The sequence below is a fragment of the Quercus lobata genome, chromosome 10 (assembly GCF_001633185.2).
Source record: "Quercus lobata isolate SW786 chromosome 10, ValleyOak3.0 Primary Assembly, whole genome shotgun sequence".
NCBI classification, from domain to species: Eukaryota; Viridiplantae; Streptophyta; class Magnoliopsida; order Fagales; family Fagaceae; genus Quercus; species Quercus lobata.
The window spans coordinates 65,673,446-65,699,944 of NC_044913.1; the positions used below are offsets into that span (position 1 = coordinate 65,673,446).

A 26,499-nucleotide genomic window follows, 5' to 3' on the forward strand; every position below is an offset into this window, starting at 1 on the left:
TTCAGCCAAAAAAGCAGGAGAGAGAATAATGCTACCGAAATTCAACCAGGAAGCAGGAGAGAGGAGAGAGAATAACAAAAAAGTAGGAGAGAGGAGAGAGAATAACCATTGCCGAAATTGTGGAGGAAAAATTTTTTTTTTTTTTTTTCCCACAATTTCGGTAATGCCATTGCCAAAATTGTTGGGGAAAAATTTTTTTTTTTCCCCACAATTTCGGTAATGCCATTGACGAAAATGTGGGAAAAAAAAAAAAGAAAGAATTGGGGAAAAAAATTTTCCCTATTTGGATTATGGCAATAGCATTACCGAAAATGTGAAAAAAAGAAAAAAAAAGGAGAAAAGGATTACGGCAACGGGATTGCCGAAATAGAAAAAAAAAATTTCCCCTGTTTCCGTAAATGTAAATAAAAAATAAAAAATTAAAAAATTAAAAAAAAAAAAGAAAAAGAGAAAAGGGGATTGCCGTAATAGGAGGAAATATCTATTTCGGCAATAGCGTTGCCGTAAATGTAAATAAATAAATAAATAAATAAAAAGAAATTGGGGAAAAATTTGAAAAAATAATTTCCCCTATTTCGGCAATAGCGTTGCCGTAAATGTAAATAAATAAATAAAAAGATAAAACAGCAATGGGATTGCCGAAATTGAGAAAAAATTAAATAATTTTTTCCTATTTCGGCAATAGCGTTGCCGTAAATGTAAATAAATAAATAAAAAAGAGAAAACAGCAATGGGATTGCCGAAAATGTGGGAAAAAAATTTTTTTTTTCCCCCACAATTTCGGCAATGGCATTGCCGAAATTGTTGGGGAAAAATTTTTTATTTTCCCCCACAATTTCGACAATGCCATTGCCGAAATTGTGGGAAAAAAAAAAAAGAAAGAATTGGGGAAAAAAATTTTCCCTATTTGGATTACGGCAATAGCATTGCCGAAAATGTGAAAAAAAAGGAAAAAAAAGGAGAAAAGGATTACGGCAACGGGATTGCCGAAATAGGAAAAAAAAATTTCCCCTGTTTCCGTAAATGTAAATAAAAAATAAAAAATTAAAAAAAGAAAAAAAAAAAAGAAAAAGAGAAAAGGATTACGGCAATCCCATTGCCGTAATAGGAGGAAATATCTATTTCGGCAATAGCGTTGCCGTAAATGTAAATAAATAAAAAGAAATTGGGGAAAAATTTGAAAAAATAATTTCCCCTATTTCGGCAATAGCGTTGCCGTAAATATAAATAAATAAATAAAAAGAGAAAACAGCAATGGGATTGTCGAAATTGAGAAAAAATTAAATAATTTTCCCCTATTTCGGCAATAGCGTTGCCGTAAATGTAAATAAATAAATAAATAAATAAAAAAGAGAAAACAGCAATGGGATTGCCGAAAATGTGGGAAAAAAAAAAATTTTTTCCCAAACAATTTCGGCAATGCCACAATTTCAGCAATGCAATTGCCGAAATTGTTGGGGAAAATTTTTTTTTTTCCCCCACAATTTCGGTAATCCCAGTGCTATTTTTTTTTTTTTTATTTTATATTTACATTTACGGCAACGCTATTGCCGAAATAGGGGGAAATTATTTAATTTTTCCTCAATTTCGGCAGTGCCATTGTTGAATTGTGGGAAAGAAAGGAAAAAAGGATTACGGCAATAGCGTTGCCGTAAATATGAGAAAAAAAAAAGAAAAAAAAAGTACAAAAGGATTAAAAATAAAAAGGAGAGAAAACGGCAATTGGATTGTCGAAAATGTGGGAAAAAATAATTTCCCAATTTCGGCAGTGCCATTGCTGATATTGTGGGAAAAAAAAAAGAAGAAAAATTGTGGTAATGGTATTGTCGAAATAGGGAGAAAAAATTTGTGACAAATTAATTGTGGCAATGGTATTGTCGAAATAGGAAAAAAAATTTTGTGACAATCTAATTGCCGAAAATGTGAGAAAAAAAGAATTGTGGCAATGGTATTGCCGAAATAGAGGAGAGAGATATAAAAAAAGTACGCATATTATTCTTTCAATATATTTTTGACTGAACCAGTTTGGTTTGTCACGTTCTTTTAGAAATAGATAAGGATAGATTCAAGTACACTTTTTCTAAAGTGCACGCTGTAAACAAAAACAAAAAAAAAAAAGTACATAGATTCTTATAGAACGAAAAAATGACTGATGTGCACGCTGTAAACAAAAAAAACAAAGAAAGTACGGATTCTTACCATAGAAAAGAAAAAATGATTGATGTGCACACTATAAACCAAAAAAAGTAAAGAAAGTACCTAGATTCTTACAATATAGAAGAAAAAAATTATTAATGTGTACACAGTAAACCAAAAAAGCAAAGAAAGTACATATATTCTTACACTACGGAAAAAAAAATGATTGATGTGCACGCTTTAAAAAAAAAAACAAAGAAAGTACATAGATTCTTACAGTGGACTTTCCTTCGTTGTAAACAAAAAAAAGTAAAGAAAGTAAACCAAAAAAGACAAAGATTCAATCAACCAATCACCTCAACTCCTCATCTCATTTGATTTTTATTCTCTGCAGAAAATATATTTTGCCACACGTAAATCTTTAACGTGATTCTTTTTTGTCTACTCCTCATCTCATCTCACCTCATCTCCATTCTTTTTTGTCTGCTCCTCGTCTCATCTGACTTATATTCTCTGCAGAAAATAAATTTTATCACATCTAAATCTTTCTTTTTTGTCTTTTTATTGTTCAATTGGTAATAAAAGAGAAGGGAAGTACATAGATCCGTATAGAAGGAAAAAATGACTGATGTGCACGCTGTAAACAAAAAAAACAAAGAAAGTATACAGATTTTTGATGTGCACAATATATATTGATGTGCACACTATAAGGTGTTATTGAAACCCTAAACTATAATGCACAATATATATATATAGACACACACAGACACAAAATAAATAAACGTACACCCAAATCTAACTTGCAGTGCTAGAAAACATCATAGCATATGGAATTAGTACCATGTTCTTTCAAATAATACAAACTAACAATATGGTCCAACTCCTAAAAACATAATTAAAAAAAAAAAAAAACAACAGTCCAACCAATCCACTGAAGTAGATTGAATACTTATGTTGGGTCATTCAGTTTAGCCACTAGTGGAGCCAGCCACAGTTCGAGTGGGGCATGTTCTTCTATTATGGCCTTCTTGCCTACAAAGACTGCACAATGGCCTTGGTTGATGCTCTGCCCCTTCGTCCATTTCATTTCGAAGCCGAGTTGTTCTTGGTCGACCTTTTTCACGGCGCAGCTTGACATTAGGATACAAGACCGGGAAATTAGGCTCATTCCAATGTACACTGTCCGGAACTATGCGAAATCTAGGTGCATAACAAGCAACTTGTTCTTCCAAATGGTAGCAACGGTCGATATATCGCATTGCAGAGATGCCTTGATATTTACACACAGCAATGACATGTGAGCACGGAATCTTATAAACCTGCCATTTTTGACAACTACAAGTGTTCTGCCTCAAATTTACCTCATGACGATGATTACCCCTATATGCAGAGTTAGGGTTTATTGGTGTTCTGACTTCAAACAGACCATCTTCATGACTGAACACGGTAACTGAATGCTTTGGTACCTTTTTTTCCCATTTATTGAATTTATTCTTTGCATAGGCCGTAATGCGTTCACCGGCAGTAACCTCTGCACATGCCTTAGTATACCGATCGGCAAAGTAGGCAACACAACGATAGTATGTAAGTTCAACTAATGCAGTTATGGGCAGATTTCTAGCACTCTTTAGAATTCCATTGAAGCTTTCAGACAAGTTTGTGGTCATTGCCCCATAACGATGTCCACCATCGTATGCTAACGTCCACTTTTCCACCGGCATTTCCCTTAAATACTTCTCACCATCTGCACTTAATTGAGTAATTCTATCCCTGGTGATTTGATACTTTCGTAACTGATTCTCCATGCCTGCCCACATTACCATAGCCTTCAAGTTTTTATTCCCAATTTGTTGATTGAAATTGCTAGCCACATGGCGAAGGCAAAAACGATGATACCAACGTGTCGATTGACATATAGTCCGTATCGCTGCCATTATACCAGGATGACGATCAGATATGACACATAACCCTTCTCGATTAGTGACATTAATCTGAATACAACGCAAAAACCAATACCAGCTATCATCAGTTTCCTTCTCCACAATGGCAAAGGCAAGTGGAAAAAGTCTGTTGTCACCATCCCAAGTTGATGCAATCAGTAACGTACCTTTATACTTACCATATAGGAAAGTTCCATCTATACTAATCACTGGCCTACAATGTTGAAAACCTTCAATTGATGGACCAAAAGCCCAGAACACTCTCTCGAATATCGCACAGCCTGGCATAGTAGCAGGTATTGTTCTCCAAATAACCCTGCTGTCCGGGTTTGAATCAGTCAAAGCTTTCAACCATTTTGGCAATAATTGGTAAGATTTGTCCCAATCACCAAACGCTCTACCAATTGCTTTCTCTTTTGCCTCCCACACCTTGAAATAAGAAGGCCTGTATTGGTACTTATTGTAAAGAGTCTGTTGAAGTGAAGCAATCTTTATGGTTGGATCATTTTTGACAACATCCCTCAACTCTTTCTCAATAACATGGGTGTCTAATTGCTCGTGATCTTGTGTGAGCGTAGACTCTGTACATGTGTGTGGACCATTGTACTTCCTAACCTCAAACAACCCATATGTAGCCCGGAAGCATGCTCGAAGACGCCAAGAACAATTTTTGCACCTTACAGACCAACATTCTGGATCTGACTCTCTTACACAAAATGTTTGGTTCCTTTTGATGTGATAGCGTTTAACAGCAGCTTGTAGTTCATCCTTATCGGCAAAAAGCAAGCCCACATAAAACTCTTGGGTAGGGTCCCAAATACTCTGAGTGGGCTTTTCAAATGGTGGGGTTGGATCAATTATATTATCCCACGTGTTCTGTGAAAAGCTTAGTGATGAAGGTTGATGGACTCCCATAGTTGGACTGCTTTCATGATTACCTTCATTTGGAGGCTCCTGTTCATCTCCAATATCATCAAGGACCTCATCGTCATCAAGTTGGTCATCACTATCCATAGTCCGCATCCTTTCTGATAATGTATGGACCGCATTTTCAGTAGTAGCAGCTATGCGATGTGTATCATTAGGATCATTAGCAGCTCTCTGAGAGGCGGTTTGGTCATACTGAGCTTCAAACTCAAAACAAGTAGTCTCTTGTGTGACATGCTCAGTTGGATTATCATAGTCAGCATCACTGTTGGAAATTGGCCGAGAAGGAACATGTTGGTCCTCAGTTGCAACATGGGTATATGGAGAATGATAGTTAGCACCGCCAATGTTGATTGGAGAATGAGCCGCATCTTGAGAATAATGACCAATATGAGTGGCATATGGATCATGGAAGTGCCCGCCATGTGAATAGTTAAACGATGCACTCGGTCCTTCGTTGGCATATCGAATGGGGAAAACATCTCGGTGGCTTCTTATAGGCTCTACACCCACGTATAACTCTGCACCTACAAATCCATATTGACGGTCTAACATATCGAATATTGCATTGACACCATTATCATCTGCTACCAAAACTTACTGGTAAGTCACAGGATGTGGATGACATTGAAATGGAAATCTATACCAAATAGTCAATTTTGAATCTTCTCTGTTTATATGAAGCGTGGATGCTACTTTATCACATAAATCTTCAAATGTAACATCCCGGCTTAATGGAAGCATAGAAGGAGGTGGCCCTTCGTAATAAACCCCATTTTCTCCATGTTTAATTATTCCACCGGAATGGATGAGAAAAATGAACAACTTTTCTGCCATCTACAGTAAAGCATAATAATAGTATTAATAAATTAACACAACACAACCATTACAATGCAATACAAGAAGGTAATCCATTAAAAATATTCACTGATAATAATAGTATTAAACATATGTGTATATTATAGGCTAACAAACTAAGTATTTCTTTAAGGAAATATACGTCAATTTTGAAATTTAGGCAAGAATTCATGGATAAATAATTTAAAACATATCATACAAATCAGTTCATGTTGCAAAACACATAATACAGAAACAAGATTTGCATGAACAAATAATTTAACAAAAAAAAGATTTTCATGCTTAGCTATGCCCCTAAAACATATCAACATGAATATTATAAAAAGAAAAGTAACTACTTAAGAAATATAACTCACCTTCTAAGAGATAACGAACGGATAGATATTTGCAAGTGTTGTTACTTATAGTTGTTTGTAGAATATATGGCACGCATGATTTGAAAATGGTTGGTAAAATTATGAGGGGAACAAGAGTGGAGAAGAAGGTTGATGGAATTTATAGGGGAAAAAGAGTAGAAAATAAGAACGGTGGAAATTTCAGTGACATTAGTACTGTTTAAATAGGATGCAAGTTTCATATCAGTTAAATTCAGTGACATTATAGGGTACTTTTACCATAAAAGAACATGACAAACAAAACTCCTTCGGTCAAAAAAGTACTGAAAGAATCTCTGCAATGTCACAAATACTGAAAGAATCTCTGCAATGCCACTGCAATGCCATTGTACTTGAATCTATCCTTATAGGGTACTTTTTTTTATATGTGTACTTTTTTATCAATCTCTCTCCACTATTTCGGCAACAAAAAAATACTGAAAGAATCTCTGCAATGCCAAAAATACTGAAAAGAATCTTTGCAATGTCATTGTACTTGAATCTATCCTTATAGGGTACTTTTTTTCATATGCGTACTTTTTTTTTTTATATCTCTCTCCTCTATTTCGGCAATGCCATTGCCACAAACCAGATGAGATAAGGAGTTGAAGTGATTGGTTGATTGACTTTTTGTTTTATTTTTTTTACTTTCTTTGCTTTTTTTGTTCACAGCGTGCACGTAAGAATCTATGTACTTTCTTTACTTTTTTTTTTTTGTTAACAGCGTGCACATCAATCAATTTTTTTCTTCTATATTGTAAAAATCTATGTACTTTGTTTGCTTTTTTGGGTTTACAGTGTACACATCAATCATTTTTTTTTTTGGTATTGTAAGAATCTATATACTTTATTGTTGTTTACAGTATGCACATCAATCATTTTTTTATTCTATATTGTAAGAATCTATATACTTTCTTTGCTTTTTTTTTTTTTGGTTTATAGTGTGCATATCAATCATTTTTTCTTCTATTGTAAGAATCTGTATACTTTTGTTTTTTTTTTTTTTTTTTTTTTTTTTTTTTTTTGTTTACAACGTGCACATCAGTCAATTTTTTTCTTCTATAAGAATCTATGTACTTTTTTTTTTTGTTTTTGTTTACAGCGTGCACTTTAGAATAAGAATCAATGTACGAGAGGCTGTGGAGAATAAAAATCTATGTACTTTTTTTTGTCTTTGACACTTTTACGAGAGTTTGGAAGAGAGGCTGTGGAGAATGAAAATAAAAATGTACACCACAGTAGCCATCATGCAAAGGAAAAAAGATTTACCAAAGGAAAAATGTACACATTTCTTGTTTTCACAAAGGTCTTACGGTTAGTAGTATAATGTGCTATGTATACTATTTAGGCATAATATTTTTTGCTACAATGATGCATAAATAATGATAATACTTATTTTGGATCATTTTTAATAAACAGTCATTTTACATTGACTAGTGATTGCGACGATGAGGTACATTCAATTTTTGTTGCGTTCCACAACATGGAGGATGCCTATTTTCTCGTTGTGGGTACCTTCGTGCTTGCACAGGACTTCTCCCCATGCGCCTCAGCTGTGTTCTAATATCAACCTCCGTTTGATAATTACCATAGTCATCATCTTCATTATCTGAAGACACCTCCATCTCTTGGGTATCTTCTGCATCTTCCCCACTATCCTCATTTGAGGCATCTTCCTCAGAGTCTGTTACAGAGGCCTCTTCTTCGGAGTTTGGAGCACATACCCATGTATTTTGTGGTGTACAAAAATCACCAACATGAGGGGGTGGTTGGGAAGGTTGTGGTGTGCAGAAATCATAGTTGTACTGGCTATCTTGGTCATAATTGTATTGCCCAGCATAAGATGGAGGTGGCGATGGGTGATAGGAGGGAGGTGTTGAATTAGGTTGGGGATAATGGTCATAGCTAAACAAACCCTCAAATCCTTGTCCTATGGAAGTGGATGACCCAATTTGTTGATATAAATTCATGCAATACTCGTTGACATTAATTGGATTATACTCACTGAAGGTGGTTGGCTCATTACCAGCAAATGTTGATGGCTCAACTTGGGTAGAGCTGTACATATTGTGTTGTGCGGAGGTGGATGGTCCGGCATCATCATTTCGACATTGTCCACGTTGTGCAGAGGTAGATGAGTGGGTTTCAGTATAGGTTTGCGGCTGTCTTCCTTGGCGCCTTTGTCGTCGCCCGAAGTTTGTCACCCTTTCAGTAGGGACGGAGGAAATATTTGCTTCCATTGATAACTTCAGTCGAGTAAGGCCCTCTACTATTGGTGGAAGGACTTGCTGTGCTGTGAGATCATTCCTCTGTTGATTTGCAACAGCTAAATTTAACATTTTATTGACCTCAGTTTGCTGCCGCAGAAAAAGAAAAATAACATTTATTAGTGCAGTAATATTGAAAAAGTGAAAATAATAATTTGTTATCAATATTAGTGCAGTATTTGGATGTGTAAATAACTTGTTATCAATATTAGTGCAGTATTATTGAAAAAGCTAAAATAATAACCTGGTATATATGGGCAGCCGCCTCTGGTGTTGTGAATAGGTGACCATTTTGCTGGTACCATGTTGCGTAGTCCACACTTGAATCAAAATGGTCATCTCCAACTAGAAGTTCAGCTCGCATATTCCAACGCTCGTAGTATTGGTCATGCTGCCTTCTCCAATTGACAGTGGACTTTCCTGTCAACTTTACACAATGCACAGATTTATCCAAATTGTCTGTAGGCCACCTTGGACATCTTTGCAACAACCCAAACTGTTGCATGACTCTTTCTGGGTGGTAATACTCTACAATTTGGAAGCACAGCAATGGCGCTGTTGTAGTCCATATATTTCTTTCTGCAAGACACCATGGATGCATATAGTTATCGTATGGTGTCCAAACAACCTGCAATTCCAATTACAATAACTATGTTATAATCAATCAAGACAATAATATAACTAGTAAATTAACCATTGATGCATTGTGATATATTACCTGTTTATTATTATGTGTATCGTGATTAGAACGGTATGAACGCAAAACATGCGTTGGTGTATGAGTGAATGTTCTTTTGGTATCCCACCTATACACAATTAATGATTGTCATACAATATTTATTTAGGGTTTGGAACCGTATGGGTCGTCGCCATTTAAATTTGTTGGATTTATTGGAATTGGGGTCAGATATGGAAGATGCTCCCACGCCCATAATTGTAATATGAAAACAGGACCTGCAATCTCCGTGCTTTTTTTAATAGCAGCAGTACACAGCTCTTTATAAAGGTAAGCTAGTGTAGCACTACCCCAGCTATATTCCCCAGCTACACCAAAGTCGTCTAACAGCTTAAGAAAGCAGCAATGCAATCTACTTTGGCTCTTATTTCCAAATAGTAAAGCCAAAACCTGAAACATGTATGCCCTAGCATGCTGTTGGGTTGTTATAGCATTGGCACCCTCTGGTAGGTTTGAGAATGTATCCCTTACCCATGTTATTTTAAGGCCACCAAATTTCAATGCTGTTTCAGGTGGTGTCACCCCAAGTAAATTACGACATTCTGTACTCCAAGTCAAATTTATTGGCTCGCACACTGCATTGCCATCAATAGGCAATCCTGTAAGGATTGCTATATCCTGTAGAGTTATAGTCATTTCACAATTAGGTAGGTGAAATGTATGGGTACTAGATTGTCATCGCTCTACCAAAGAAGTGATAAGACTCCAATCAATATCTATATGTGGTAGGCGGGTAACACGGTATAATCTACATTGATGCAAATATGGGGCGATATGCTCGCCTAACTGCAGGAGGGGTGCAAACGATTGAGGTCGCACTCGTAAGGTGGAAACCTGAATTTTTGTTTAAAAAAAAATATACAATGTTATATTGCTAATGTATAAATTATTTTCATGTAAATTGAATAATTGTATATATTATTAGGACATTAATAAATTTGGATCTTGCATCGTACATTGCCTTCCATTGCATCATTAGAGATGTGGTATTGTTGCTCCATTTCAAATATATCTACAACAAAATTGAAAGAAACTCAAATAAAGGATTTATGAAGCAAAATTTTTAATAATAATAATAATAATAATAATATTAATAGTTTTAGCAAAAATAATCATACACACAATAATTAGTATTAACTATAATTGAGATGCTTACCAGTATTGTTGCTCCATTTCAAATATATCTACAACAAAATTGAAAGAAACTCAAATAAAGGATTTATGAAGCAAAATTTTTAATAATAATAATAATAATAATAATATTAATAGTTTTAGCAAAAATAATCATACACACAATAATTAGTATTAACTATAATTGAGATGCTTACCACAATTGTGATGCCAACTAAAAGAGTGAGAATTATAGAGTGATACTTGCAAAAAAAAAAAAAAAACACACAATCAGATAACCATAAAAAATAATTCATTAATCTAAAATTTGAATAACAAGAGCAACAAGAACAACAACAACAACACCAACAATTATCATAATCATAGGCATACAAATAATATTAATTACAATTACAACAATACATAATATTTTACAATGTTAATGCTTCTAATATTTACAAAGCACATGTTTATACAATAATAATAAATTTGTTAATTTCTAGAGCTATAAGTTAATAAGCAAAGCAAAAAAACTTACATTAACAAAAACCTTACAATCCTTAGTTGTGGCACACTGAAACAAAGTAAAAGAATAACTTTGCAGCCTGAGGAATTGTGATGAGATGCAATTCTACTTCGCACTTATCTTCTCTTTTATTACCAATTGAATAATAAAAAGACAAAAAAGAAAGATTTAGGCGTGGTAACATTTATTTTCTGCAGAGAATATAAGTCAGATGAGACGAGGAGCAGACAAAAAAGAATGGAGATGAGGTGAGATGAGATGAGGAGTAGACAAAAAAGAATCACGTTAAAGATTTACGTGTGGCAAAATATATTTTCTGCAGAGAATAAAAATCAAATGAGATGAGGAGTTGAGGTGATTGGTTGATTGAATCTTTGTCTTTTTTGGTTTACTTTCTTTGCTTTTTTTTGTTTACAACGAAGGAAAGTCCACTGTAAGAATCTATGTACTTTCTTTGTTTTTTTTTTTAAAGCGTGCACATCAATCATTTTTTTTTCCGTAGTGTAAGAATATATGTACTTTCTTTGCTTTTTTGGTTTACTGTGTACACATCAATAATTTTTTTCTTCTATATTGTAAGAATCTAGGTACTTTCTTTACTTTTTTTGGTTTATAGTGTGCACATCAATCATTTTTTCTTTTCTATGGTAAGAATCCGTACTTTCTTTGTTTTTTTTGTTTACAGCGTGCACATCAGTCATTTTTTCGTTCTATAAGAATCTATGTACTTTTTTTTTTGTTTTTGTTTACAGCGTGCACTTTAGAAAAAGTGTACTTGAATCTATCCTTATCTATTTCTAAAAGAACGTGACAAACCAAACTGGTTCAGTCAAAAATATATTGAAAGAATAATATGCGTACTTTTTTTATATCTCTCTCCTCTATTTCGGCAATACCATTGCCACAATTCTTTTTTTCTCACATTTTCGGCAATTAGATTGTCACAAAATTTTTTTTTCCTATTTCGACAATACCATTGCCACAATTAATTTGTCACAAATTTTTTCCCCCTATTTCGACAATACCATTACCACAATTTTTCTTCTTTTTTTTTTTCCCACAATTTCAGCAATGGCACTGCCGAAATTGGGAAATTATTTTTTCCCACATTTTCGGCAATCCAATTGCCGTTTTCTCTCCTTTTTATTTTTAATCCTTTTGTACTTTTCTTTTCTTTTCTTTTTTCTCATATTTACGGCAACGCTATTGCCGTAATCCTTTTTTCCTTTCTTTCCCACAATTTCAGCAATGGCACTGCCGAAATTGAGGAAAAATTAAATAATTTCCCCCTATTTCGGCAATAGCGTTGCCGTAAATGTAAATAAAAAAATAAAAAAAAAAAAAAAAAAAAAAAAAAAAAAAAAAAAACAGCACTGGATTACCGAAATTGTGGGAAAAAAAATTTTTTTTCCCACATTTTCGGCAATCCCATTGCTGTTTTCTCTTTTTATTTATTTATTTATTTATTTACATTTACGGCAACGCTATTGCCGAAATAGGGGAAAATTATTTAATTTTTTCTCAATTTCGGCAATCCCATTGCTGTTTTCTCTTTTTATTTATTTATTTACATTTACGGCAACGCTATTGCCGAAATAGGGGAAATTATTTTTTCAAATTTTTCCCCAATTTCTTTTTATTTATTTATTTACATTTACGGCAACGCTATTGCCGAAATAGATATTTCCTCCTATTACGGCAATGGGATTGCCGTAATCCTTTTCTCTTTTTCTTTTTTTTTTTTAATTTTTTAATTTTTTATTTTTTATTTACATTTACGGAAACAGGGGAAATTTTTTTTTCCTATTTCGGCAATCCCGTTGCCGTAATCCTTTTCTCCTTTTTTTCCTTTTTTTCACATTTTCGGCAATGCTATTGCCGTAATCCAAATAGGGAAAATTTTTTTCCCCAATTCTTTCTTTTTTTTTCCCACATTTTCGTCAATGGCATTACCGAAATTGTGGGGGAAAAAAAAAAATTTTCCCCAACAATTTCGGCAATGGCATTACCGAAATTGTGGGAAAAAAAATTTTTTTTTTTTCCCACAATTTTGGTAATGCCATTGCCGAAATTGTGGGAAAAAAAAAAAAAAAATTTTCCTCCACAATTTCGGCAATGGTTATTCTCTCTCCTCTCTCCTACTTTTTTGTTATTCTCTCTCCTCTCTCCTGCTTCCTGGTTGAATTTCGGTAGCATTATTCTCTCTCCTGCTTTTTTGGCTGAATTTCGGCAACGCCATTGCCGAAATTCAGTCTCTCTCCTCACTTCCCCAATTAACTTCGAACAGTAGCTATAATGCAAATTAACTTTAAATTTTGCAATTTTTACCCAAAAGACTCAAAATTTTAACCCACCACCACTAAAAAGGCACAATTATTAGAACAAGTAGGACCCATCACTGGCTGAAAGAAAGAAAAGGCACAATTATTAGAAGAAGTAGGGCCTATCAGTTGCCGAAAGAAGATGCGTTGTGGATTCAACGTGTCCTTGACGTGTATTCCGAAAAATATGAGAAAACAACTTGTCAGTATTTTTCATCAAAAGCAAGTCCTTAGTTTTGTACTTCTATTTTTTATTTCTTATTGACTCACAATTTAAATTTGTTTTCATTTTTAAATATTTAACAGAAAATATTTTACATCACGGCGTAAATGTTAAACAACATCGCAAACAATTTTTTATTTTGTTCCAGTTAAAAAAAAAATTTGGGGTTCAACTTAAATTTAAAAATTTTGGAAACATCACTTAACTCAAAAGACTTAAACCCTATAAATATGAGCTTAACTATAATATATTAACCACTCATTCTTCTCGTTAATATCCAATGTGTGATTTTACTATTTAACTAATCACACTACTCAAGGAAGAAATGGGAGAGGACTAATGAGAAGAAAGAAAATACAAAGGAAGAAAGAGAGAGAACCAGAGAAAGAAAGAAGAAAAGAGAGAAAATAGTGAGGGAGAGAAAGAACGGTTATTTTAATTGAAAAAAAAAAAGAAAAAAGAAAAAATATATTATTTTTTATAACTTTTGAGCTACAGTAGACTACTATAGATGGCAGTTTACTCTAACTCATTTGCCAAAAATTTTAAGAATAGCACCATTGTTATGGTATGTTTTTGTGGAATGAATTGCTAAAAATAGTTTTTTTTTTTAAAAGCTTTTAAGAACTTTACTATGAATGCTCGCATTTGACATGGAGCTAAGCATTGATTTCATGGTCAAGCAAGCATGCACATTCCATGGTGAAAAAAATCTACTTTTCATACATCCATTAAGAAAGATTGATTTTTAGTTTAAAAAAATGTTTCAATGGAAAAACATGTTTTCAACATTTTTTTTTTAAAGAAAAAAAAATAGTATTCTTATCGGGTCTAGCATCCATGGATAAATATTTTTGTAATAATCGAGTATGAATACTTAATGGGTAATAGAATTCGGGTATCCATGGGTTAAAGTTTTAGGCCGGGTTTGGGTAAAATACTATTTTAGTCTCTAAACTTTACTAAAAGTTTGTTTTTCATCCCTAAACTTTAAAAAGTTCCTTTTTCATCCCTAAACTTTGTAAAGAGTTGTTTGAATAGTATAAAGACTAAAATAATGATGAAAAAAGAACTTTTTAAATAGTTTTGGGATGAAAAACAAACTTTTAGTAAAGTTTAAGGACATAAATAAAACATTTTCAATAGTTTAGAGATGAAATATGAACTTTTCAATAATTTAGGGGCGAAATATAAGCTTCTTAAAGTTTAGGGATAAAAAAACAAACTTTTGGTAAAGTTTAAGCATCAAAATAATATTTTACCCAATATTAAAATAAAAGCTAAAATGCAAAACTCACCCTCTAAGTTTCACCATTTTTCATTCAGTCCTCTAAGTTTGCATTTTTTCATTTCAGTCCTCTAAGTTTCAATCTCCCTCAATTCAGTCTTCTGTTAATATTCCATCCATGCCTACCGTTAACTTGTCCAAAAACGATGTCGTTTGACCCATTATTTAATATTTCATTTTTATTTATTCATTTCTTAATTAAAAAACATTAATTAAAAAAAAAAAAAAAAAAACCCCAGTCCATCCCCTATTTGAAGAACACGAACCATCTAAAGAACACAAAATAGAAACCCCACTACCCACTCCTGCCTAACCGCCTAACCCATCAATAATTGAGATCAAGAGGGAGAGAGCGAGATCAAGAGGGAGAAAAAGAGATCGAGAGACCGAGAGATCGAGAGGGAGAGAAGGTATTCCAGTGGCTCCGCTCTTGGTGTACTTGGCATCTCGGCTCAGACCAATCCTCGGCGGCTCCGCCCCAGATGTACTTGACTCCGGCCAAAATACCTCCTCTCCCTCTTGGTCTCTCAATGTGGTGCCTGTGTTCTCGGCCACTAGAGTCACGGACCATGAGGCTAGAGAACCTTGGGTGCTTGAGCATCACTGAGTTGAGTACCTGGGTTTAGTCTGGGTTTATGGGGTTCTTTAACCTGATTTCACAGTGGATTACTTGGTTTATTTCAGGTCGGAGGAAGAGCCTTTCTGTTGGGGTTAGACGTGCATCAATTGTTTAAGAAAATCAACTATTGCGTACACGCAATTATAATAAATCATTGAGTTTCTATGACTGAACGCTCACGCTCCCTCTCTACCGAAGAAGAACAGGAGCTCGCAAGGAGCAACAAGAAAGTTAAGGACTCACATAATGAAGCCTCTGTTAATACGAATAGACTCCCTAGGAGTACCAATTTTGCCAGTAAGTTCTCTTTTCGGGATAAACTCGTAGGGGATGTCCCAGAAGCTTACCCCCAAGCTTTCGCCTATTCGGACCTCATGGACGCTGACTCTGAGTCGAATGAGGAAACAGAGGAACTTTGTGATGGTATGGCTGCAATTTGTCTCTCTAAAGAAACAAAGCGACGCATTAGAGCTCCCTGGGCAAAAGCACTTATTGTCAAGGTATTCAGCAAAATAGTGGGGTTTAACTTCCTTCATGCTAGGCTCATGGGACTTTGGAAACCAGCAGGGAGAGTTGACATGGTGGATCTTGGAAGGGACTTTTTTTTTATGAGATTTTCACTTATTGAAGATTTAGAGTTAGTCCTCAAGAAAGGACCATGGTTTATAGGTGAACATTTTTTGTCGATCCGGAGATGGGAAGCTAATTTTAAACCATTTGAAGCGCAAGTTTCTTCGGTGGCAGTCTGGGTTAGATTCCATGAGCTACCCATAGAATATTATGACGTGGAAGTCCTCCGACAGCTTGGGCAAGCTCTGGGAACGGTTCTTAGGGTAGATACGCACATTGCAACGGAGGGTTAGGGTCGATATGCATGTGTTTGTGTGTAGGTTGATGTTAGCAAACCTCTTGTCACCTCGGTCGGCATTGGGCAACGAAACCAACCAGTCGCGTACGAAGGTGTTAGCAAGTTATGCTTCTCTTGCGGCCAGCTAGGCCACCAGAATGAGACTTGCCCGTATTCTATCAAGCCTTCGTCATCCCCCCCGAAAGATTCCCACGTGATGAGCGACGCGGAAATTACGGGTCAAACGATAGCCAATCCTGAGGCGCGGACAGAGAATCAGACTGAGGATCAGAATGCATTGGACAGTGCGAACTCTGATGCCTCCTTTGGTCCGTGGATGGTGGTTTCACGTAAAAGGAACAACAAAAAAGGGGTGAAGCAAAAGAACACGAGCTCTTTATCTGGTTCGGGAAAGGACCTTTCTCACGGTAAGCCTAAAGTGCCGTTGGAGAGTCTGAGTTGTAATAAGTTTTGGGCTGGGCCAAGTGATACAAATGATTCAAATGGGAAGAGGAAAGCCCAGTTCGAATTGAATACAAGCCCCACCTTGAGCTGTTCTCCTCTAGATAAGCTATTAATTTCAAATGGCTTAGTTATCACGAGCTTAGATCAAGATCCTGTTGTGAATGTGGGACGCGTTAGTAAGGAGTTGCACAAGCAAAAGCCCAAATCTGGTTCAGTCAAGGGTAAAAAGGATTATGCGCATAGTAGGGCAGTTCTTTCTATTCCTATTAGTGCCAAATCAGACAAAGGGTCTCTTATCATAGCCGCTTCAGACAAAAAAAGTCTATCCACTCATGCCGATTGGTCCTCAAGCATTTCTAAACTTCGTCCTGAGATTAATGGAGGGTTTATTTTCGGTGCCAATCCAGATATTAACATGGGTGACCAGTTTAGACGGGTTGGCTATGGTGATGCCGGAGGTGATTATGGAGGAAATCCAAGCCTTCATAGTACGGAAGTTTCTCTTCCCTTTAGTGTCAATGAGTGCAGGCCTGGGTTACCTGCCATTGACAAATCTGGCCTTGGGAATGAAGAAAGAACTTAGGTGGAAGCTTCACTTCAAGCTGGAAGTGTAGGTGCTTTGTGTGGAATTGATGTTGGGCAGAGGCCAGATGAGGATGTCCGTATGGGATTTGATGGTGGAGGCAACACTCCTGCCTCCATCTGATGAGTGTCCAACCCATCCTCTGTTTAATAATGAATATTAGTGCGTGGAATTGTAGGGGGGCTTCAAAACCCTTTTTTCAGAACCATGTGAGGGAGCTGGTGAACACTCATGATCCAGCCATTATGATCATTATGGAGACTCGCATTGGTGGTGCTCGTGCCAGGGACATCACTGATAAGTTACCTTTTGATGGGGCCATTCATACAGACACTCTTGGGTTTGCTGGTGGGCTTTGGCTTCTTTGGAATTCAGATAGAGTCCAGGTTCATCAGCTGGCCATGTCAGAGCAAGAAATCCATGTTTTGGTTAAGGTACTCCCTTCAAACTTTGAATTTATTTGTACTACTGTCTATGCTAGTCCTAGATTTCAAGAGAGATGTGTCCTTTGGAATAATTTAAAAAATGTTGCCAATCTTCATGATAAACCTTGGATTATTGCTGGGGATTTTAATGAGGTTCTTGTGGAAGGGGATAAATTTGGGGGAAGAAGCATTAGCTCTAATAGGTCCCTTCTCTTCAAAGAATGCCTCGACTACTGTTCTATGGTTGATATGGGGTTTGTTGGGCCTCGTTTCACTTGGACAAATAGAAGGCATATTTGTGATCTCATTCAAGAAAGAATTGACCGATTCTTTGCCAATCCTAGCTGGTATGCATTACACTCTGATGCTAGAGTTACCCACCTCACTAGCTGTGTGTTTGATCATTGCCCGGTGCTTCTTGAGACTAATCCTTCCAATAGTATGTTTTTGCCTAGACCCTTTAAATTCCAAAGTTTTTGGTTGTCGAATGTATCTTTTTCGGGAGTTGTCAAGGAGGCTTGGGGCCGGACTAGACCTCTTCAGGAATCTATTGAAAATTTTTCTAGAAGAGCTTCGGTTTGGAACAAGGATCATTTTGGTAATATTTTTGGGAAGAAGAAAAGGGTCATGGCTCGTCTTAATGGCATCCAAAAAGCCATCGTTGTTCACCCTTCACATTCTCTGCTTGAGTTGGAGAAAGTTTTGCACAAAGATCTTAATACCCTGTTGGACCAAGAGGAGGAGTTGTGGGTGCAGAAATCTCGTATTAACCGGCTGGTTGAGGGTGATCGTAATACAACCTTTCACCATATGTCTGCTATTGTTAGGAGAAGGTGCAACAAAATTTCTTGCATCAAGAATGAGTTGGGTGAATGGATTCAAAGTGAATTAGGGGCTATGAATCCCATTAGAAGGGGGTTTGAGAGGTTATTCATAACTTCTCTTGATGTTGCTCCTCTTAATCCCATTTAGCCTTCCTGGTGGCTAGTTGGCCTATCAGATGAGGATAGCTCCAGCTTGAGTGGTATGGTAACGGATGCAAAAATTAAAGATGGTCTTTGGGAGTTGAAAGCCTTTAAAGCTCCGAGTCCGGATGGCCTCCATGCAGGTTTCTTTAAAGATTTTGGCTCGTTGTGGTGGATTCGGTGAAGGCTGAAGTGAGGAAGGCCTTTATGGTATGTAAGATCCCTGAATACCTTAATCGAACAAATGTGGTTTTGATTCCTAAGATTGCAAGTCCTAAAAGCTTCGGAAACTATCGCCCAATTAGCCTTTGCAATACAGTGTACAAGATTGTCACTAAGATTCTTGTAGCTAGGATTAGACCTCTTCTTGATAATCTTGTGTCTCCTCTCCAGTCTGCTTTTATGCTAGGAAGAAGAAGTGTTGACAATGCCATTGTGGTGCAAGAGGTTATCCATACTATAAGTAACAAGAAAGGTCGAGTAGGGTATATGGCTATCAAAGTGGATCTTGAAAAGGCTTATGATAAAATCGAGTGGAGTTTCATCAGAGAAGTTCTCATTCATGCCAATTTCCCCCATAATGTGATTAGCCTTATCGTGAATTGTGTTTTCTCGGTTTCCACTTCCATTTTATTTAATGGAGGTAATATGGAGCTTATCTTTCCCTTGAGAGGAATTAGGCAAGGTGATCCGCTCTCGCCCTACCTTTTCATTCTTTGCATGGAAGCCCTTGGTTACTTCATCGAGGAGAAATGCAAAAACAAAAGTTGGATTCTTGTTAAGAGCTCTAACAACAGGGTGGCCGTTTCGCATCTATTCTTTGCGGATGATTTGGTCCTATTTGCAAAGGCGGACCATGTTAATTGTTCAACGATTCGGGATGTTCTTGATGATTTTTGTGCTAAGTCCGGGCAATCCATTAGTGAGAGTAAATCAAGAGTCTTCTTTTCCCCGAATGTTGATGTGAATACTAGGGAGTCCTTGTGTGATATTCTAGGTTTTCGTTCAACACCTAACCTAGGAAAATATCTTGGTTTTCCCATAAAGCATCGTGGGACCACTAATGAGGATATATACTTTGTGTTGGAGAGAGTTAAGCAAAAGTTGGCTGGTTGGAAAGCCAACCTGTTGTCCTTAGCGGGTAGGGCTGTTCTCATTCAAGCTATCACTTCTGCCATCCTTGATTACATTATGCAATGTACGGCTCTTCCAAAAAAGTTGATTGACAACATTGATCAGGTCAATCGAAACTTTTTGTGGGGATCGACAAATGATGCTAAGAAAGTTCATTGGGTGGGCTGGCATAAAGTTACTAAGCCTAAAGAGGAAGGGGGTTTAGGGATCCAAGCAGCCAAGGGTAGGAATCAAGTTCTTTTGGCTAAGTTAAATTGGAGATTTAGGATGGAGAAAGATGCATTATGGGTGAAGGTCCTTAATAGCAAATATTGCTCATATCAAAGGCTAAATGTGAGAAATGGTGATAATCTTCCTTGTTCTAGGACTTGGAAAGCTATGAAGATGGGTGGTGAGGTGTTTAACAAGGGTATTCGACGGATTCCAGGGAGAAGTAGTAACTTGAATCTTTGGTATGATAATTGGATGCCTAATGGTAGTTTAAGGTCTCTCATTCAAGGCCCTCTTGCTTGTGAGGATGAGTCTTTGAAGGTGAAAGATGTTTTTGGATTGGATGGTTGGGATTGGTCTTTGCTTTCTTTCCATTTTCCTAATAATATCCTCATGGAAATTAGCTTTATTCCCTATTCGGTGAGAACAGTTCAGGGGAGGATAGGCTGCTTTGGTTGGGAGCTAATCGGGGGGACTTTGATCTTAAGCATGCTTATGCTTTAGCTATGGGGAGTGATTCGGATACAGGTTTCTTTAATGGGAAATGGGTTTGGAAATTGGACACCATTCCTCGAGTTAAAGCTTTTATTTGGCAATGCTTACACAATGCTATTGGCGTGGGAGAATGTCTTATTAAAAGGTGCATTAGTGAAAGTGATACTTGTCCCTTGTGTCAAAATGAGCCTGAAACAATTCTTCATAGGCTAAGGGATTGTGCGACCTCAAGATTGACTTGGGAAAGATTGGGAGTCAGCCCAAATAGCAATTTTTATGAGGGAAATCTGGTTGAATGGCTGAAAATCAACTGTACTAATAATTTTTGCAAGTTAGGAGTGCAACCCCCTTGGAGAATCATTTTCCCTTTCACCATTTGGCTGCTGTGGAAGTACAGAAATGCAATTATATTCAGTAACCTGCATGCTCAACCATATGTCCACAAGGAGACTCTTTTCCATGCTTTGGAATTTCAGCATTGTGGTTTAAATGCCAAGAAGACGGGCAACAAGAGATTGGTGCAAGTCAGGTGGGAGAGACCTCAATCCGGGTGGGCTTGCCTGAATACTGATGGGGCAGCTATAGGAAATCCAGGCCGGGCTGGGAGTGGTGGCCTTATCAGAAACGAACACGGGGAATGGTTGAGTGGTTTTTCTAGGAGTATTGGATGCTCTAACAGCTTCATGGCAGAGCTTTGGGGGCTTAGAGATGGTCTCAATCTTTGTTATGAAATGCAGTTGAGTGCTGTGGATGTTCAGCTTGATGCAAAGGTCGTTGTTCAGCTTCTCTCTATTTCTTCAAGTGCTAACATTTGTGCATTGCCTCTTCTTGATGACTACAAACATTTGATATCTCAGATTGGCCAAGTCAGAATCAGACATTGTTTCCGTGAGGCCAATACTTGTGCTGATTTTTTGGCTCGGTTAGGATCTCAACAAGATAGATCTTTTGTTTTATTTCATGACCCGCCTGTGGGTATGTTGGATTTGTTAAGCTCTGATAGAGCTGGTATGTACCATAGCAGATACACTTCTGATCTGCCTTGTTCCACTTAGTTCTTTTCGTTAATGAAGTTCCTTTCTACCAAAAAAAAGAAAGTAACGTTCATGGGTGAGAGAAACCAGTATAAATGTCTAAGTAGAAGAGTAAAAGCAACTTCTGTGTCTCTCTCTCTCTCTCTGAATGAAAAAGTTCTGCGTAAGGACTTGAATGAAAACACCCGCACGCAAATGAGAGAAAAAGCAGAGAATGCAATACAGGCTTCAAAATCATGGGTCGTACTCGTAGGTGAAGATACTCGTGGGACTGGATCTGGGCGTAACTATTAAGTTGCGTTGGCTTTGTTTTTTAGCTTCTTTTTTTTTTTTTTTTTGATAATCAAACATTCAGTAACTTTCATTAAGAGGACACTAAGTCCAAACCAGCTACATCTTTGAACAACTGACATTCTAGGATGGGTGGAGTGTCCTCCACCCACACAATACTGTCATTTACAAGTTTGGCATTTCTTGCCATCAAATGGGCAGCACAGTTGCCGGTCCTGTAAACATGAGAGATCTGCCACTCCTGGACAAAATGACTCCATCTCCAAGATCCTTCAATAATCATCTGAATCGAGCTTGGAGGGGCACAGCGACCAGCCAGAGCATCTGTCACTGTCTTCGCATCGCCTTCCACTATAACATTCCTTAAACCCAGGTCTCCTGCCAGCTGAATGCCCTCCTCAAAAGCCTTTGCCTCCACTTCCAGCGCTCCCAAGGGTAACTCCAGCTTCTTACTCATAGCTCCCATTAGAAGACCTCTTTCATTTCTAATCACAACCCCTATTCCGCAGCTGCCCAACTCTTTAAACACCGCTCCGTCAACATTTACTTTAAACCACCCTTCACGAGGAGGGCTCCATCCTACTAATCTTGGCTGTACTCTCTGTCTTGGAACATCCTGCTGCCCCTTAAACTCCTCAACCAGAACACTTACTTCAGAGACTATCTCCTTTGCTTGCTTTGTCTTACCTTCAAACTTTGCTGCATTCCTATTCTTCCATATACCCCATGCTGTACATGCTAATCGCTCCCACTCTATCTCCTTCCCCTCCACCCAAATTTTCCATATTACATCAATAAAGTCTTTATAAGGGTGACTCACCTTTGGCAAAACCAGCATTGTTTCCTTCCAAACAGCCTCTGCTATCCAACAATCCCATAGAGCATGTCCCGAAGATTCACTCAGACCACAGAAAATACATTTATCCTCCGTAGTCACCTTCCTCCTCCTGAGACAATAGTTTGTCGGTAGGATGTTCTTACATGCCCTCCACATAAAGAGTTTCACTTTGCTTGGATAGTTTAAGCCCCAAATAGTCTTCCAAAACTCCTTCTTTCTACTCGGGTTTGACACCTCACCCCCTGCTCCTCTACCTCTGTTTTCAATCAGCCACCTTAATGCTACTTGATAAGCACTTTTAACCAAGAAGTCACCTTTTTTCGACCAAGCCCAAATCAAAGCATCCTCCGGGAAACTAGGACTTATTGGAATACTCAAAATTGCCTCTGCTTCATGAGGTAAGAAAACATTCTTCACAGCATTGATATCCCAGCCCCCTGCTTCACGGTCTAGGAGGGTCTCCACTAGCTCTCCCTCAAAATTTTGGGGTTTAGGACTTACCACCTTGAAGGAATTTGGGATTGGGATCCACCTATCTGCCCATATTTTCATTTTTTGCCCATTCCCAATATTCCACTTCAAGCCTCTCCAAAGAACTTCTTTTGCATCCATCAAACTCCTCCAAGTATACGACGGTTTCTTACCAATTTGGGCCTCAAGGAAATTGGAGTTTGGAAAATACTTAGCTTTCAAAACTCTATGGGCAAGGGACTCCGTGTTTTGGATGAGCCTCCACCCTTGTTTTGCAAGCAAAGCAAGGTTAAAAGCTTTAAGATCCTTGAAACCCATCCCCCCCTCAGCTTTGGGTGTACACATCTTCTCCCAAGCTAGCCAAGCTAGTTTTCTTTCTTTGTCCCGTTGACCCCACCAAAAGTTTCTAATCAAAGAATTGAGCTCATTGCACAAAGAATCCGGGAGTTTAAAGCAGTTCATAGTGTACATGGGAGTAGCTTGGGCAACCGCCTTAATTAGAATTTCCCGGCCAGCCATAGTTAGCAACTTCCCCTTCCAACCCGCAACTTTACGACCAACCTGGTCCAGGATATGTTGGAAGGCTTTCTTTTTTCCCCTCACCACCAGAGGGGGCAGCCCCAAGTAGCGCTCATGTTGATGGATGACCTGGGCCCCAAACATGTCCTTAACTTCCTCTTTAACCTCCTCTCTTGTGTTTTTGCTGAAAAAGAGAGAAGTCTTCTCTCTATTTAGCTTCTGCCCTGACTCCCTTTCATACACCTCAAGAATTTTTGCTACTCTAGCTCCTTCCTCTATAGACGCATTGCAAAAGACTATACAGTCATCTGTAAATAGCAAGTGAGAGACCACTGGAGCTTGCCTACATACCGAAATGCCTCTTGGTATCCCCCTAACTTCACCCAACTGAAGCATGGCCGAAAGGCCCTCAGCACACAACAGGAAGAGGTACGGGGAAATAGGATCCCCTTGTCTTAGGCCTCGAGTAGGAAAAATTTTGCCCTTTGGTTCCCCATTCAAGAGCACAGAGTATGACACTGAATTCACACACATCATCATCAAAGAAATCCATCTTTCTTGAAAACCCAATCTGCGCATAATCGCCTCCAAGTATGCCCATTCAACCCGGTCATAAGCCTTGCTCATGTCCAGTTTGATTGCCATCAGCCCTTCTTTCCCATTCTTTTCTGATTTATGTAGTGCATGGTTTCGAAAGCCACTAGGACATTGTCTGTAATCTGCCGCCCTGGTACAAAAGCACTTTGGGCCTCACTAATAACTGCTGGTAGGACTTTCTTTAACCTATTAGCTAATACTTTTGATACAATTTTATATATAACATTACATAAACTTATCGGACGAAACTCCGACATCTTTTGGGGACAATTTACTTTAGGGATTAGGCAGATAAATGTGTCATTTAAACCATTTGGCATAACACCCGTTCTAAGAATATTAAGAACACAATCTACCACCTGAGGACCCACAACATCCCAATAAGATTGAAAGAAGATAGGGGACATACCGTCCGGTCCTGGAGACTTTGTCGGATGCATTTGCTTCAGGGCACGCCTAACCTCCTCTTCTCGAAACTCTTGTAGGAGATCATCATTCATATCATCGGAAACCCTCCTTTCTAATGCTCCAAGACTACAGCCGAACTCAACTGGATGGCTAGTACTGAAGATTTCCTGAAAATAATTCAGAATTATGCCTTCCACTTCTTCTTTATCCTCCTTCCACCTGCCTTCATTATCAAATAAACCCTCAATCCTATTTTTCCGACGTCTATTGCTAGCCGTAGCATGAAAGAACTTTGTGTTTCGGTCCCCACACTTAACCCACAATGCCCTAGATCTCTGGTTCCACATCATCTCTTCCCGGAGTGTGACTTCGTTTATCTCCTTTTTTAGTGCTTTAATTTCCTCCGCTGGTTCATGAAGTAAATTCAACATTTCCAATTGTTGAAGGCGGTTCTGCTTTTGTTTCAGGATCTTATTTACATTGCCAAAAATCCTCCTGTTCCAAGTCTGCAATCTATCTTGGCAACACTTTAGCCTATCCCGAATCTGCACATCTAGGTTGCAATTTAACGGATCCCAGGCCTCTTCAATTACCTTCCTACAGCCCTCCTCCCTAGTCCACATTGCTTCGAACATGAAGCGTTTTCTTCCTCCCCTTCTACTAACTTGGCGTCTGAGGGACAAATTGAGCAAACAGTGGTCGGACGCCGCCATTGCTCTATGATACACCTTTGCCTCCCTAAACATATTCAGCCACCCTTCATTTGCTACCATCCTATTTAGTCTAACTAGAGTTCGTTGCTCCCCAATTCTTCCATTACACCAAGTATACCGTTGCCCCACAAAACCCAGATCAACCAGACCACAATCCGATAAGCATTCTCTAAACCCCTCTATTTGTCTCGCATCCCTATCTAACCATCCTAATTTCTCATCCGAATGAACAATTTCATTAAAATCCCCAAACAAGACCCACGGAAGATCACACTGCCTTTTAAGAGATCTAATTAACTCCCAGGAAATAAATCTCATACCTGCATCAGGGTGACCGTAGAACCCCGTTGCATGCCATGGCAGCGCTCCGTTTCCTTCGCGAACCACCACGTCAATATGGGAGTTTGAGCAGCTTTGGAGACACACCTCCGCCCCTTCCTTCCACATCAACACCAGCCCTCCACTTCGACCGTCGCAAGGCACCGTGATTCCCTGGGTTAGCTGGAGCTTCCTCTGAAGGCCTTTTATTCTTCTCTGTTTTGCCTTGGTTTCTGATAAGAAAACCAAGAAAGGATCTATTTCTTTCACCAGATCGGTGAGAGACCGCACCGCCGCAGCTGATCCAAGGCCACGGCAGTTCCACGCCAAGATGCTCATTGGGCTCGGCGGTGCTGCGCAGCAGCAACCGCCTCACTGCCATCCTTTTCATTTTCTTTTCCTGCTTCGCCATCACCCTGTTTCTCTACCTTTCTTCGTTTTCTCACCAGAACGTTCTGGTCGATCTCACCTAAAGGAGTCAAACACTCCCTTTTCTTTTCAGCTGGGCTTTCAACCTTTTCCTTCCCTTTTGTTTGGCCTGCTCTGGCCCTACGTTTCTAGTGGCCGCTGGTTGGGCTTAATGACTCTGCAATCCAGCCCACATTCATCTCATAGTTCATAGCCATTGGGCCCTCAGCCTTATTTCTTTCCAAGCCTACATTCGGCCCCACTTCCCCATTCTTTGGCCCATACTCAAATTTAAAAGATGGGTCCTCCTTATTTCTCGCCACTACCTCCTCATGCCCATCCCCTTCCTTTACGTTGGTAGCCTGAACACTCACCTCACCAACTTTCACCAAAATGGATGGAGTGTCTTTTGGGGTTTCTCCAGTTTTACTGAGCATTCCATTTTGGTGAAAC

General features: G+C 38.1%; 2 protein-coding genes across 2 annotated transcripts; one reads left to right on the plus strand and one right to left on the minus strand.

The window, feature by feature from the left end:
• Positions 1 to 3,104: 3,104 nt before the first annotated feature.
• On the minus strand, positions 3,105 to 5,558 carry LOC115965259. Its single transcript, XM_031084430.1, has one exon. The coding sequence runs from the start codon at positions 5,556 to 5,558 to the stop codon at positions 3,105 to 3,107; it is 2,454 nt and encodes an 817-aa protein (XP_030940290.1).
• An 11,814-nt stretch (positions 5,559 to 17,372) lies between these two features.
• On the plus strand, positions 17,373 to 18,617 carry LOC115965260. Its single transcript, XM_031084431.1, has one exon. The coding sequence runs from the start codon at positions 17,373 to 17,375 to the stop codon at positions 18,615 to 18,617; it is 1,245 nt and encodes a 414-aa protein (XP_030940291.1).
• The last annotated feature ends 7,882 nt before the right edge of the window (positions 18,618 to 26,499 follow it).

Excerpts from the sequence above, each read along its gene's own strand:
- LOC115965259 (XM_031084430.1), bottom strand. The coding sequence starts at position 5,558 with ATGTTAGACCGTCAATATGGATTTGTAGGTGCAGAGTTATACGTGGGT.
- LOC115965260 (XM_031084431.1), top strand. The coding sequence starts at position 17,373 with ATGAATATTAGTGCGTGGAATTGTAGGGGGGCTTCAAAACCCTTTTTT.